At 42.5% G+C, this 14,379-nt stretch overlaps 1 protein-coding gene across 2 annotated transcripts in view; it reads left to right on the forward strand.

The window, feature by feature from the left end:
* Positions 1–14,379, forward strand: part of MED14 (mediator complex subunit 14) — a 116,422-nt gene that overhangs the window by 60,409 nt on the left and 41,634 nt on the right. For both annotated transcript variants that reach the window (XM_085896822.1, XM_085896824.1), the window contains 5 exons: positions 1,170–1,390; positions 1,713–1,889; positions 2,034–2,141; positions 6,490–6,609; positions 7,228–7,447. In XM_085896822.1, the coding sequence (XP_085752948.1) occupies positions 1,170–1,390; positions 1,713–1,889; positions 2,034–2,141; positions 6,490–6,609; positions 7,228–7,447 (846 nt within the window). The remainder of the gene's footprint in view (positions 1–1,169; positions 1,391–1,712; positions 1,890–2,033; positions 2,142–6,489; positions 6,610–7,227; positions 7,448–14,379) is intronic.

The raw sequence follows: 14,379 nt of genomic DNA on the forward strand, positions 1-14,379 counted from the left end.
TGTATTTTTCAGGAATATATCCCCCGTGAATACCGGGATCCAACAGTACTTGCAATAATTAATCAGTCATTGTATCTGTTTGCACTCCATCATTCTCCTTGCACCACTGAATTTGTCGCCAAGTCCTCTTAGACATCCTATGTGGCATCTGTGGAGTCACCTGTGTGAAATAGGTCATGACTGCAGCGCGCGATTCTTCAATCATCCCATACCGGTTTGTCATCCCTTTCTCCTCGTTGAAGCCTCACAAAGAGTTGGCTGGAGTCGTTAGATCTGGACTATGTGGTGTCCATGGCAGAGGAGTTGGTGATGTTGGTGATCCATGTCCCATCTCTTGTTGAGGGAACGTTTCCTGAACATGCAACGCAAAATGTGGTGGGTCTTTTTGAAAGCAGACACTTTCAGCTCTTCCCTCTGTAACAAGTCGTGGTACCAGCTAGATTCTTAACATATGCTATTAAGCTATTCCATTTCCTGGTCCATCAAAATTTGTCTTGAGGTCATTCCTGCCCATATCATCACGTGTGGAGAATGGTGCTCCAATTCCAATGTGAAATGTGGATTTTCTTTAGACCAGAAGACCACATTTCATACCCGTGAGCTTCGACAGATGGCACATTCATCCGAAAACAACACCTTTCCTCAAGACAGGGCAGTCGGGAAGATTCAATCAAGACCGCATGATGCACTGCGCCTATCGAGGTCTGCATCATTGAATTCATTCACACATGATGGACACCAGGGTTTCAACTTAAGATCTTTTTCATTTGGATTTGCATCATGGTCAATGGTGGGGGGGGGGGGGGGAGGTTTGAGAAATTTGGCCGAGATAAAGTGACTTTTCAGGCCACCCTGTACAAAGCTTCGCTCTTCCAAGGAGAAGCCAACATCATGAAGACTCTGTGGTCATTTTATTACACTTGTACACTACCGAGGACACCTCATCCTTTCCAATGCATGGAACAATTGTTTTTTTGTGGTGGGGGGTTCTGGGAGAAGGCAAGGGATTTCAGCACTTTGTTACATAGAGTGTAGGAATGTGATTTGTCATGAATTGGAAGGTATCCCCTCAATCGTTCACTCTTACCCCTCATGTTGTCAACGTCCTCTCAACAGTAGGAGAGTACTCGATGCACGTTCTCAACGTCCCCTCAATCTTTCACTTCCAGGAGCATCTTTATCAAGCCGTAAACTACCTCAGCGTTCGTGGGCAGGTGCCATTCCTTCTTTGCTATCCCATAATGCCTTGCACCAGCTTCTCTGCCCTTCACCCACCCCGGCGGTGCTGCCCAGCCTAGCGGGAAGCTACCTCTGCTCACCTCTCGAACGCTTCCTTGGCTCGGTGTTTATGCGAAGACACTTGCAGAGGGTCATTCAACAGGAGGAGGCGGTGAGATGGTTTGGGATTTTTAACATTCTTCCCTTTCTCTTTCCTTCCTTCCTTCCATATCACATCAATTTTAATTCATTTTCCATCCAAATATTTTCTTCACCTGGACATTACTTTGTTACTTGCCCAATTCTTACGTTTCATTTCCTAATCTTTGTTTTGAAAATAAAAACATCCCTCTTCACACTTTCCCTTTTCTTTTTTTAATCTCATTTTTTTTTTCCTTCATTGCTATTCCTTTTGTTCCTTTGTTAAATCTCCCTTTCTCTTCCAACCTGTCCTGAATGTGAACCCCCCCCCCCACTCCCCATTCATTCTATAGTTGCACCTCTTGAGTTCTACAGAGCCTGGTGTGATAACATTCAAAACTGAGGCGCTCAAGTGTCGTGTAGCCCTCAATGCACAGACATTCCAGACTCTGCAGCTCAAGGCTACACCAGAGGCTGAACCCTGGAGTCCTGATGAGTTGCAGGTCCTCGAGAAATTCTTTGAGACTAGGGTAGGAGAATACTCGGTGTGCGTCCTTTGTTTGCTTTAAAACGTAATGTTAATGCGTATTCATCTTGCTCTGATTCTCAGTTTAATTACTCGAAATGTATTGTTCACTTCCCATATTTTCCTGTCCTTGACTATCCCCTGCCAGGTGGCCGGCCCACCGTTCAAAGCAAACACACTCAATGCCTTTGCCAAGCTACTGGGTGCCCCCACACACATCTTGCATGATTGCGTGCAGATAATGCGCCTTGAGCTGGTTTGTACAACCCATTCACACTTCCTGCTTCAGCCTGCTTATTTTTATTTTTATTTTCATTACGAGCAGGTTACCTGGCGTTGTTGCTGGGGGGGGGGTGGTACTGAGAAGTGGGAGAAGCAGGAGAGCCTGCAGGGCTAAGAATGGGACAGGTAGATAAGGGGGCAGGAGAACCGACGGGGTGGGACTGTGTTGGGGGCAGGAGGGCCAGAACACCAGTGGGTCTTAAGTGTCTTTGAGGTCTTCAGGGTTTTACAGGTCATTAGGGTGTTTAGAGTCTTTGAGGTCTTAAAGGGTCTTTTAGTTCTTAGGGGTCTTCATGGTTTTGGGGTCTTCTGGCTCTAAGGGGTATTAAGGGTCTTCAAGAGTCTTAGGGATCTTAACCCTCTTTGGGGTCAAAAGGGTCTTTGGGGTATTCAGGGTTTTAAAGTGTCTTTAAAACACTTCAAAAAAATTTGGTTTAACCAAATTACTTGTGCTTGTGGAATTCAATGGTCTTATTGTTCTTTGGGGTCTTTAAAGGCTGAGGTTATGGATGAAAATACACTAAGGACAACCCCGGGTCGGACTTTATCTGTGTGCCAAATTTGGTGCTTGTCAGCCCAGCGGTCATTGCAAAAAGACAGACAGACACAGACATCTGATGAAACTTATTTATTAGATAGCGAGTTGAGGTGATGCTGGTTTTGGTTTATTTAAGGGTCTTTGTGGTCTGAACGGTCTTTGAGATCGTTAAGGATCTTTAAGGTGTTCCGGCTCGAAAGGGTGTTGAGGGTCTTTGGGGTTTAAAGTGTCTTTGGAGTGTTGAGTTTTTTTCAAAAGACTTCAGGGTTTTCAGGGTCTTATGGATCTTAGTGGGGTTTATGGGGTTTTTTTGTATACCTTGTCGAGGCTTGTATGAGGGCTAAGACACAACGCACAGCGAGGGGAGCATGAGACAAGAGTGGCGGGAGTGGGAAGGACAAAACAGTGGGGAACAGAGATATTCGGAGATCTGTGGAAGGGAGAGGGCTGGGGCAGAGAACATGGGGTATACAAGATGGATATTACAGGGACTTTCAGGAAGGAAAGCAGGGAGTTTGAAGGAGGTGGGTTTGGGGTGGATTAACTGGGGTAGAAAAGATTGAGGATTCGGATGGGGGACGATAAGAGATGGTGGTGAACGGCTGTTTTGGAAGCCTGGTGTTGGCTGAGTGGTTAAAGTGGCTGGCTTGGGATTCTAGGGTCCTGAGTTCGAGCCCCGTTGGTCACTGAATTAACACCAGGGGGTTGACTCAGCCTGTCATCCTTCTGAAGTCGACGAAATGAGTACCAATGTACTGGTCCCAGTGTTTGTCCTGATTAGAATAGGTGTACCATATCCGTGTGTGCTGTCAGAGGTGACCAGGGCTGGCACCAGAAGAGCATCCGGACATTAAAAAAAATACATTGTCTCAGGAAGGGAACCATAATTGCATGGAGCCCGCAAAAAGCAAACCCCTGCTCAGCAGGGAAAAATGGCTGTAAAAAGGCTGTAGGTGAACGGCTGTTTTGAAGGCCTGGAGGGAAGAATGGGATTGAATAGAGTGAGGGAGTTTATTCCAAAGGTGGGAAAAAAGAGGAATGAAAGAGTGAAGGTGAGCAGTGATTCGTGATTTTGGTAGTTTTACCAGAAGGGGGTTGTTGGTGGACATTGAGCACCCAGCGGAAATATGGTGGGGATAAATTGCAGACACAGCAGGGGGGTGGGGAGAGGGGGTGGGGGGGTGAGGCCGGAGAGGAGACGATGGAAGACAGAAAGACCACCGGACCTGCCTGCGGTGAGAGGCCCAAAGACTAGGCCTCATCGTGAAGATGCCAATGATCTGAAATGCCTTGAATTCCACAGCGTGAAGCCAAGAAAGGTGGGATGCAGGAGTACCAGCCCAGAGGGGAGAGCAGTTCTCCATCAGGCTGCGGACGAAAGCTTTGTATGTGCTCAGGAGCTGAGGTGGGCCGAGGAAGGACCTTGCACGACAGAGGATTCCCAGTCGGCGACTGGCTTTGGAGGTCAGGTTGGAAATGTGGCTTTCCCAGGAAAGATCATGGTAGATAGTGAGACCCATAAGTTTGGAAGAAAGGACTTCTTCCAGAGGATTGTTGAGAAAGTGGATGAGGAGGTTTTCCAAACGGTCCTTTCGGAGAGACACAGTGAGAGTATGAGATTTGTCCGGATGTCTTGGGGATCTTAAAGTGTCTTGGGGGTCTTTGGGATCTTCACGGTCTTTTGGGCATTCAGGGTTTTAAGGGTATTTTATGGTGTTTGGGGAATTCAATGGGCTTGGAGGGTATTATGGGTCGCTGGGGCCTTCAGGATCTTCAGGATCTTATCTCCCAAACATGAAAAAGTCTTCTCAAGCATGTAATCTAATCTCTGAAGCATGTAAAAAGCATTTAATGGGCTGGGGGGGGATTTTGGGGTCTTCAGAGGTATTTAAAGGCTGAAGTTGTGGATGAAAATACCCTTAGGACAATCCATGGATCAGACTTTGTCTGCGTGCCAAATTTTGTGGTTGTCGATCCAGCTGTCCTTGCAAAAAACACGAACAAGCAGACAGACGGACATCCAATGAATCTTATTTATTAGATTAATCGAGGCTCATGGAAGAGTGAGGTGACTGATAGTAAAAAGAAAAGGCAACAAACTGACAGTGGGAGCCAGTGGGGCCACAGCTGGACAAACCAGCTTTCGCTTTTGTTTTGGTTGCTGCTTCTCCATCATGAATACACCCCTCTGTGTTTAGTGGTTTATCATGCAGGGCTGCTCATGATGTACAAGTGCTCTCTAGTGCATTTGCCTTTATACTACCGTTTCTTTGTTTTTGTTTTTTTTTCCTTGATGATTTGATATTATGTTTGGAGGGAGGAGTCAATAAGGATACTCTGCAGCACAGGCGAAAGTGCAAAATTCCTCCACGAGGATACAAAATCAGATTAGATTAATTTGCCACAAAAATCCCTTGATCACCAATACTTCTCAAGCACAGATTGCAAAACTGACAGAATGACAATTGCTATGAAATTGAGGAGAGACGATGCAACATGTCCCACACAAGCAGAACACGCACTTCAAATGCCGCAGCTCATCACCGTGAGAGGAAGAGTTGTTGGTGTTGTGCTCGTCAGGAACAAGTTGACCAAAAAACACTCCCGATGTGTTGAAGTCACTCCGAAATGCCCTCTTGATTAGGTAAAACGAACATTGCTAGAACCTGCCAACTTCAACAGTGGTTTTTCCCCCTTTGCCCCAACAATCTGTACTGAAAATCCCTCTCATCCTTACCCGGCCCGAAGTGCTTGGAAGCACAAAAAAGAACATTCGTTGATTGGTGAGTTATTTTACTTCAAAAGGGCTGGGTTCCACAATGGATGGATGGGTGGTTGGGATGCAGTCCAGACTTTTTATTTTTGTGGTTTTCTTATGATCCTGCACTCTACTCATCACCTGAATTGTGTTATTTTAACCCAGCAATATAATGACTGTCGAGCGCTTCGTTAAATCCTTTACCACCGTGTTGTCTGTTGCCTTCTCTGCTTTTTAAACACCAATCACTATGTATTTTTTTTCATTTTTGTTTATTCTTTACATTTTTGCAGTCTAAACCTTCAGATAAATTGGTGCTCCTCTAAAATTGTTTCCAGTAATGGCCGGCAGGGTAACCTAGAGGTACCCGTGCTGTCCAGCCTGGGTTTGAACCTCAACCCAACTATAAACTTATCCTGGTGTTTCGCATGCAGGGCAGGCATCAATGTCCGTGTCGTCCTGCGGATGGACGTTAATATGGCTGACCCGTCTGCCAGCATTAGTTTCTGGACGTTAAAGATCCCACGGTGTCATTTTGTTTAGTGTAAGCGAGTCGTTGCTTGGACACTAAACAAATTACTAATTCCCGCTTGGACTTGGGATAGCAAGTGGTGTGGTTTTGGAGGTTCCTTGACCCTGGGTTTACACCTCTTGCTGTCTCAGAGTGTGGTTGTTGTCCAGGTAGCAGCTCCTACACGATAAACAAATTGACTAGGTCACTTGCGTGTTGCATGTGAACGGCCTTCTTCGAGGACAAAGTGGAAACCAATGGACCAATTTTTTTTTCCAATGTACAGACACATTCTAAAATGTAACCCGGTACTTACCACCCAAACACTCCCCTAATATAAAGTGCGGGTTTTGTGCATCACATATGTCAGAAGTCTTATCCAATCTGATATGAATTTGCACAGTATGTGTACACTACTCGATTTTTGCTGTAGTTTGTGGTATTACGACATACATTAATTTTTTTAATTATCGCTCTTTTATGTAGCTCCACTTTACTGCTCTTTGTTCTATCAGTTTCCAGATCAGAGCTTGAGGTGGGGCGTGCAGTTCTGCCTGACAATCCCACCAAGTGCGCCACCGATTGCACCTCCTGGCATGCCTGCTGTTGTGCTCAAATCCAAGATGCTCTTTTTTGTAGGGCTACCCACCCCACCCTCTAACGATACTTTTCCTTTGCCTTTCATATTATTAGTCAATTTGAGCAAAAGGTGTGGGTTGGTTCCCCGAGTAGCTCGCTCTTGAATCCAAACGTTATTTAATTGTTATTCATTGTGATGATGTTTAGGGCCATCAATTTATTTACGTATTTTACTTGTTAATTTCGTCAATTTTTGGGGTATTTATTTTTAGCAGTTTTTGTCATGTTTAACATACAGAAGAAGTCTGAATACAAGGCGGACGCAGACAGGCTTTGCATTTTCAGATGCTTTGTAGTTAATATTATGATTATTTTACCCATGAATGAGTTTTCTGTCAAAATTTGGGACAATCACCTGGAGACCACTCGGTGAGTTGCCTTGCGATGACCCACATGGTGAAGAATGTACACAGGAAGTGTCTGGATGCATGAGGTTAGCCCAATGCCCGTTTACTGTAATCCTCACTTGTCAAGGGGTTCACATTCAACTTGACGAGAGAATTTTAACAGGGGCTGTAGTGTTAGTTCGGCAGTGGATGTGGTCGTAGTGCAAAGTGAAGCAACCTGTCATTGCAATGTAATTGCATTGCTGAATGTGACTTTATGTGTGACAGCTGCAGTTGACCCAGCGCATTGGACTGCCTGCCCCACCGCCTGGGAGTGGTGGAGTGGGGAGTGAAGCGGTGAGTGTAATCGTACCCGTGGTGTACGACATGGCGACGGGTTCCACTCAGCAAGCCGAGATCCCACGACAGCCCCCAGGTGCTGGGAATATCTCATTCCTCGTAAGCAATGCGCTCAGGCGCTTTGCCGAACTCAACCCTCCACATCCCGGTATGTCTTTCTTTTTATTAACATTCCACTTCCTTGCCTTTGTCCGCATGACACTTTGGCATAGACGAACATTATTTGAACAAATTCTAACTCTGCTGTGTGGTGCTTTTGTGTTCGGCATCCTTGTACCTTGAGTGACTTTATAAGTACACTGATCCAGTCCTGATGGGGGTTACCTTTATTCACATATTTGTTGTTCGAATACACATCTGTACATATTTAATTGTATTGTATTTGTGGAAAATTTGTATTTTTTATCACAAAACTTGCCTTTGGATGCTTCATCTAAGTGTTCCACTTACCTTCACTCCTTTGTTTCCTTTTTTCAATAACCTGTGGAGTCACTTCCTCGAGTCATTCTGTCATGTTCTTCAATCTTGTCTTTCACGGCAGTGGCCCATTATGATATCACTTCTCCAAAACCTCTCCATTCGCTATCCACTCCGACCAACCCTCATCACTCTATTTATCTCTTTATCCGTCAGTGCTTGCCTTGTCTGTTGGTACAACTATACCCTTGAACTTGAAGTCTGTGTTGATTATTTTTTGCTTTTTTGTCGATCATCCATCTTTCACAGGAGGTTTGATTTTTATTTTTATTTTTCCTTATCCCGCGCTCACGAACTGAAAAGTGGGGTTAAGCGATCGGTGCCGTACGTACATGCGTGTGTGCCTTTTATTTATTATGATGTCATGGGTGCCTTCTTATGACATCATCATTGCATGCGTATAACGCTACATCCGATCAGTATGAAAATTTTTGAGGATCATCTCGAGATAAATTGGTCAACAGAAAAAAAAATGACGTCATCGGTCGCATGGTTCAGCAGCCACATATTTTTTATTTTTAAAAGCCTTCAAAAATCTTCTCTGAAATGGTTACACAGATCGAGGAGAAACTTTACAGATATGACTGCCTATCCATGAAGAACAAAAAGTTCCCCACCTATGACATCATAGGTCACATGGTTTAGCAGCCACATTAGATTTCCCCTAAAACCCTTAAAAATATTCTTCTCCAGAACAGCTTGACAGATCGAGGGGAAACTTGACATACATGTTCCCCAAGCCTTGGGGATCCCAATGTGTTCATGAATAATTTATAGGTCACATGGTTTGGCTGCCATATTTGATTGAAGGAAAATATATGTTTTTAATTCTCTCTTAAACCGCTGCATCAATCAATATAAAACTTCAAAATTATGATCTTGTAGTAGTGGGGAATTTATGTTTTAAATTTCAACCTCATCGGACGCATGATCTGACAGCGAGAATTATTAAATTTTTTGAATCTGCGTTCTTTTTTATTTTTTATTTTTTATTTTTTATTTTATTTTTTGAATGAGGCTCATTTGGCTGTGCCGAGATGGGTTTGAGGGTCGAGAAGTAGCAGTTAACACCCGAGTCCTATCCAGGTTCCTCCTGATGACTTCATCTTTGATTATTGTTTGTTTGGTTTCCTTCTGATTCCAATGCACTACTTATTTTATTTGGTCTTCCATTTGATTTGTTTTTTGAAATTACCAATTTGCCACCAGAAGAGTTGGCCCCCACCAAGTCCTCCTCAAGACTGCATGGGGTAAGTATTCCATGAAAACAATCTAGTTTTTATTCCCCGCCGCGTGGCGGAAGGGGGACATTGTTGTCACCCAGGTCGTCCAGCTGTCCGTCCGTCCGTCCATCCGGGCGTCAACATTTATAGCTGTGAGTGCGATAACTCATAAACTGGTCGCCATATCGATTTGAAATTTGCGTCACACATGTACCACCTGAAAAGGAAGAACCCTATTGATTTTGGGCATGGCCGGATCCAAGATGGCCGACTGTGGCGGCCATCTTGAAAAAAATGATTTTTATCCCCCGCCGCGTGACGGAAGGGGGATATTGTTGTAATAAATGGAAAACCGCTTATCTGATTTCAATTATTTTTGGATACTACGTTCCTCACCCCTGGGGAACTTTTTCGAGATGATGACCAAATGGTGTCTTGTTTCCAATTCACCTCCCTCATTATCTGGAATATGTATGACCTTTTTCATTCAATGGCGGGGGATTCCCCATCTCTGATGGTATATTTCTTTAATGCAATTAACATTATCCTCCAGATGCATTTGATTCATTATATTTATTTTGAAGAAAGACAATATGAGCAAGTACCAATAGTGATAGAATGTGAGGTACATGGAGTCTTGAAAGAACTGGTAAATGGAAAAGCATCAAGTGCTGATGAAATTCCAATATAACTCTTCAAGGTAGTTGGGAAGGAGGCAATCAAAATTTTAACAGCTGTCTGTACACAGATCTGAAGTAAGATTGTATGGCCCAAAATGTGGAAGCAGCCAGTTTATATACCATTGCCAAAGAAAGGGGATGTAAGAGAATGTTCAAATAACCAAACCATTGCCTTGATTTCACTTGCTAGCAAGATATTACAAGATATTTCACTTGCTAGCAAGAGGAAGAGGTATGAGAGATCAAATCGCAAATCTGAGGTGGATCATGGTACATGTTGTGACGGTATTAGGCAACTGGATGACGGTCTCCATCATTTCATCTCATGGCACCCATCTTAAAACGACACACACGTGACGGCTTCTCATAGATTTTGATCTCATAAATCTGAATCTGCTTGTTTGGTTGTAAAAATGACTTTGAAAAGTGTATTTTTGCCTCAGCAATTGCATCATCGATTCCGCATCGTTCTTTGCGCGTGTGACATAGGCTCTCGGGGAAACCAATCACGAGCTGTGATCTTGGGCACACTACAATAGTGTTTTCTCTGGAGTAACAAAAAATAATAGCACTGATTATTTCCATCATGGAGTGTTTAATTCACCATCCATCATTGGAAGATGGCTCCAAAGTGTGCTCTTATCATGAATTGAGCTGAGAAAAAAAAAAAAAACAGAGTGGGAAAGCGTAGCTTGATGTTGAAATCGGTGACGATTACCATATAGCCATCAAGTACCATTTTTTGTGAACCGATGAGGAACCGATTCCAACTCAGTATGGGTATCATCGGAATTGCCATGATTCCATGTTTTTTGCCGATCAGGTGCATTGTGCACAATTTCTGCCTGTGTATTGGCTAGATATGTCAGAACTGCCCGAATCGCATCCTTCTGCGATGGAGCATATCCTAAATGGAAAATGGATTGTGCAGCAACAGCCTGTGATCAAGCCATTAAACAGACCTGCAATAGACACCAAATGCACCAGCGATGTCCCCAAGTTATCTTCAAATCGAACAGCCATTTATCGATGGCTTCTCTCTCAAGGTGATAGAGCGATGATTACTCGACAATGCAAAATAATGGCTGTTCTTCATGGAGAGGGCAGTCAGCATGCAAAGACCTCGGTGGAAACACTTGAGAAAGACACAAATCTGCTGTGAAAGGCGTGATAGATTGTGTTGAGGCATCAATCCCTTCCAAGCAGAGATATCTGGTTTGATCAACATCAGGTAAAGTATTCTGGCATATCAAAAATGTGAAGAGATCTTATTGAATGCAGGAAGACTAGGAGAGAACGCATTCTTTGATTTTGTCAACATCTGGTTGTTGTCTACCGATGTTGGATTTATTGACTCGATCAAACAATTAAAGCTGGCAACTTTCACGATAATGTCAAAGAAAACTTCGAAAAAGAAAGGTACCTGCGCAAAGTTCTTATCGATTGCAGATTTTTTGCAAGCCTCTTGATGATGGGTTGAAGTCGAAATGTCGATCTGAGTAAAGTATTGTTGTACTTTCTTGGATACGTTTCATTCCCACTCGTGAGTGGAGACTGTGGATCAATCATGAAGAACAATAAATCCTCCTCTCCCCCCCCCCCTCCCCAATACTACTCCATTACATGGAGAACTTCCATGTCAGTGATGTTGCGACCTCTTTACCAGAGTTGTCCACTCTGATTATATTATTGATGGCATGAGCATCGTCACCTGTGACCCTCCTTGCCATATTCGGGTGATTCGCACAACTGATTCTGTCAAAGATAATGAACGGAGCTAAAGCAGGGAAGCACCGACGAGTCGATATTGTCTTTGATAGATATCCTGCGACCAGCATCAAGTTCCCTTAACATGCCAGAAGGAAAAAAAAAATCACAAGGATCCATCAAGCTTTGCCGCATCTCTGGCCAGGACCAGAAAATACCTGACCAGTGGGCCAACTTCCTTCACAATGGAAAAATAAGGAAACTTTGATGGAATTTCTCTATTCAGCGTGGTCAGGATTACCTCCGTTCAAGTTCAGTGGCATTTAATTTTATATGACTCATGGTGAGCAATGGTCTTCATTCTATGAAGAGGGCAATGTCCTCCTTGTGCAAAATGTACCCGTTCTGGAAATTGACCAAGTGGAAGCAGACACACGCATGTTCCCCCTTTGCCAACATGCTGCCCTCACTTATTCTGACATCATGATCAAAAGCTCAGATACAGACGTTTCTGTTATTGCTTTGAGTCTGAAATCTTACCTTCAATGTCGTTTGTACATCCACACAGGACCAAGAGGCAAAGAACGACTGCTGAATGTGGATCAATTAATTGAAGAACTGGGTCAGAAAGTTTGTGATTCTTTGATTCACGTTTTCACTGGTTGGATTAGTACGTGCAGATTTCATTTCATTGGTAAGAAGAAGCCATTCAATCTTCTCTTGAAGAAAGAGAAGTACCAAAATGCATTTTGATGCACATTTGCCCATTCACAAGAAATTAAAGAGTCAGAGCGATATTTGTTCTTGCAAGTCAAATTTTATTTCTTGCACCGATTTATGTGGCTGCGCCAATTGTGAAAATAACTCACCAACAGGCCTTTCTTGAAGACTATTTTGGAGGATGCAGACAGTGATCTGTTGAATTCTGATCATTTATAGTTGGTCGACCTTCTTCAAATTATATAACCCAGTTCCAGTATATTCACTATGGATATTGTGATTTGGGAAAGACTGGTTTTGTACTCCATTTGTTGTTCCTGCTTGAAATTATACCTTGTCCAATTCGTATTTTTCTGAGTCAATAATCTTTCAGCATATTGATAATTTCAGCATATCGCAAAATGTGTTTCACTTGGTTTCATTATGGATAAAGTTCAACTGCTTTGCGTGATGCAGATTCGATGTAAAATATTACTTTAACTGCTAGCTTCTGAACATTTCAATTTGGGTATTCAGATTTCTTGTCTTTCAATTCATGGGCATATTTAATTAACATTACACAATCTTTGCATGGATATGAATGTTTTTTTTTTTTCCAAAGAAAATAGCAATGTATGAATTAAGTTGTGAACATCTTTCATGGATCGTGAACATGAAATACTTTACACTATTATAACATGAAATGACCAGTTTTCCTCAATCAGAAACCGTTACAATTGGCCAATCGCGCCAGTTTTGATGATTGGAGCCCTTTCACCTTTGTCACAGCAACTGCATCTTTAATAAAGAATACTGCTTTAACTGCAGGTTTTTGAACAACCAACGAAGCATATTTGGAATCCTGAGATCAAAATCTATCACAAACCATCATGTTTGCATAGTTCAAAGATGGGTGCCCCAAAAATCGTTGTCTGGCCAAGATAGAGACCTTCATCCAGTCGCATGTATGCATTTCTCACTTGATAAATCTTGCTGAATCTCAGGTATGCTGAAGATACTACTCTGTTGGCAGAAGGGAAAGAGGATTTGATGAAACTGCTGCAGACAGTGAAGAAGGAAAGTCAAAAAGCTGGTCTTGTTTTAAACCTTAAAAGACTAAAATCTTGTCAACTGAAAAGATCGATATTTTTAGATTGGGAGACAATCATGTGGAAATAGTGGAAAATTTCATTTTCCTGGGTTGTAAGATTGAAGTGAGTGGAGAATGTGGAGTATAAATTAATATAGGGTTCGCATTGGGAAGAACAGCAGTGTCAGTTTTGACAAAAATCTGGAAAGACAAAAAAGTGACAAAACAAACCAAGAGGAGGCTGGTGAATGCTCTGGCATTTCTATTTGCAATGTATGAATGTGAGTCGTGGACAGTGAGGAAGAAAGAAAGGAAAATTGACAGTTTTGAAATGTTGTGCTTGAGACCAATGTTAAAAATAGGACAACTGGACCTGTAGCCTATCTGGGCCCTGGCTGAATGTTGGAACTAAAATGTGGTAGCGTTCTGACTGGTGGGTCTGGAGAGGAAGGTTTTTGAAGAAATTTACGTGATTTTCCCCAATATTTACCAAGTCCGCAATTTTGACAAACTTCTGGTCATATGATCGGCACGACCTCTGCAATTTAACATCACAACCTCGTTTTAATGTTGTAACCCAAATTTCTTAGCATCCTGACTGCTGGTATTCCAAAATTAACATCTTAATGTTGGAAACCCAAATTTCTTAGCATTCTGACTGCTGGTAGTCCAAATTTAACATCTTAATGTTGTAACCCAAATTTATTTGCATTCTGACTGCTGGTAATCCAAATTTAACATCTTAATGTTGGAAACCCAAATTTCTTAGCATTCTGATTGCTGGTAATCCAAATTTAACATCTTAATATTGGAAACCCAAATTTCTTAGCATTCTGATTGCTGGTATTCTAAATTTAACATCTTAATATTGGAAACCCAAATTTCTTAACATTCTGATTGCTGGTAATCCAAATTTAACATCTTAATGTTGGAAACCCAAATTTCTTAGCATTCTGATTGCTGGTATTCCAAATTTAACATCTTAATGTTGGAAACCCAAATTTCTTAGCATTCTGAAAAAATACCGAAGTCATGCGGATCACTCCAGTCATTCTGACTGACTGATTTTTGAAGGAATTTATGTGATTTTTCCCAAAAATTGATGAAGTCGACCATTTTGACACACTTCCGGTCATGTGATCCGCATGACGGGTAATTTGCCATCCCTACCCTGGCCTAACATTAATTGTAACCCAAATTTTGT

The sequence above is a fragment of the Eptatretus burgeri genome, chromosome 10 (genome assembly GCF_056783735.1).
Source record: "Eptatretus burgeri isolate ZD-2024b chromosome 10, Ebu_testis_v1, whole genome shotgun sequence".
NCBI classification, from domain to species: domain Eukaryota; kingdom Metazoa; phylum Chordata; class Myxini; order Myxiniformes; family Myxinidae; genus Eptatretus; species Eptatretus burgeri.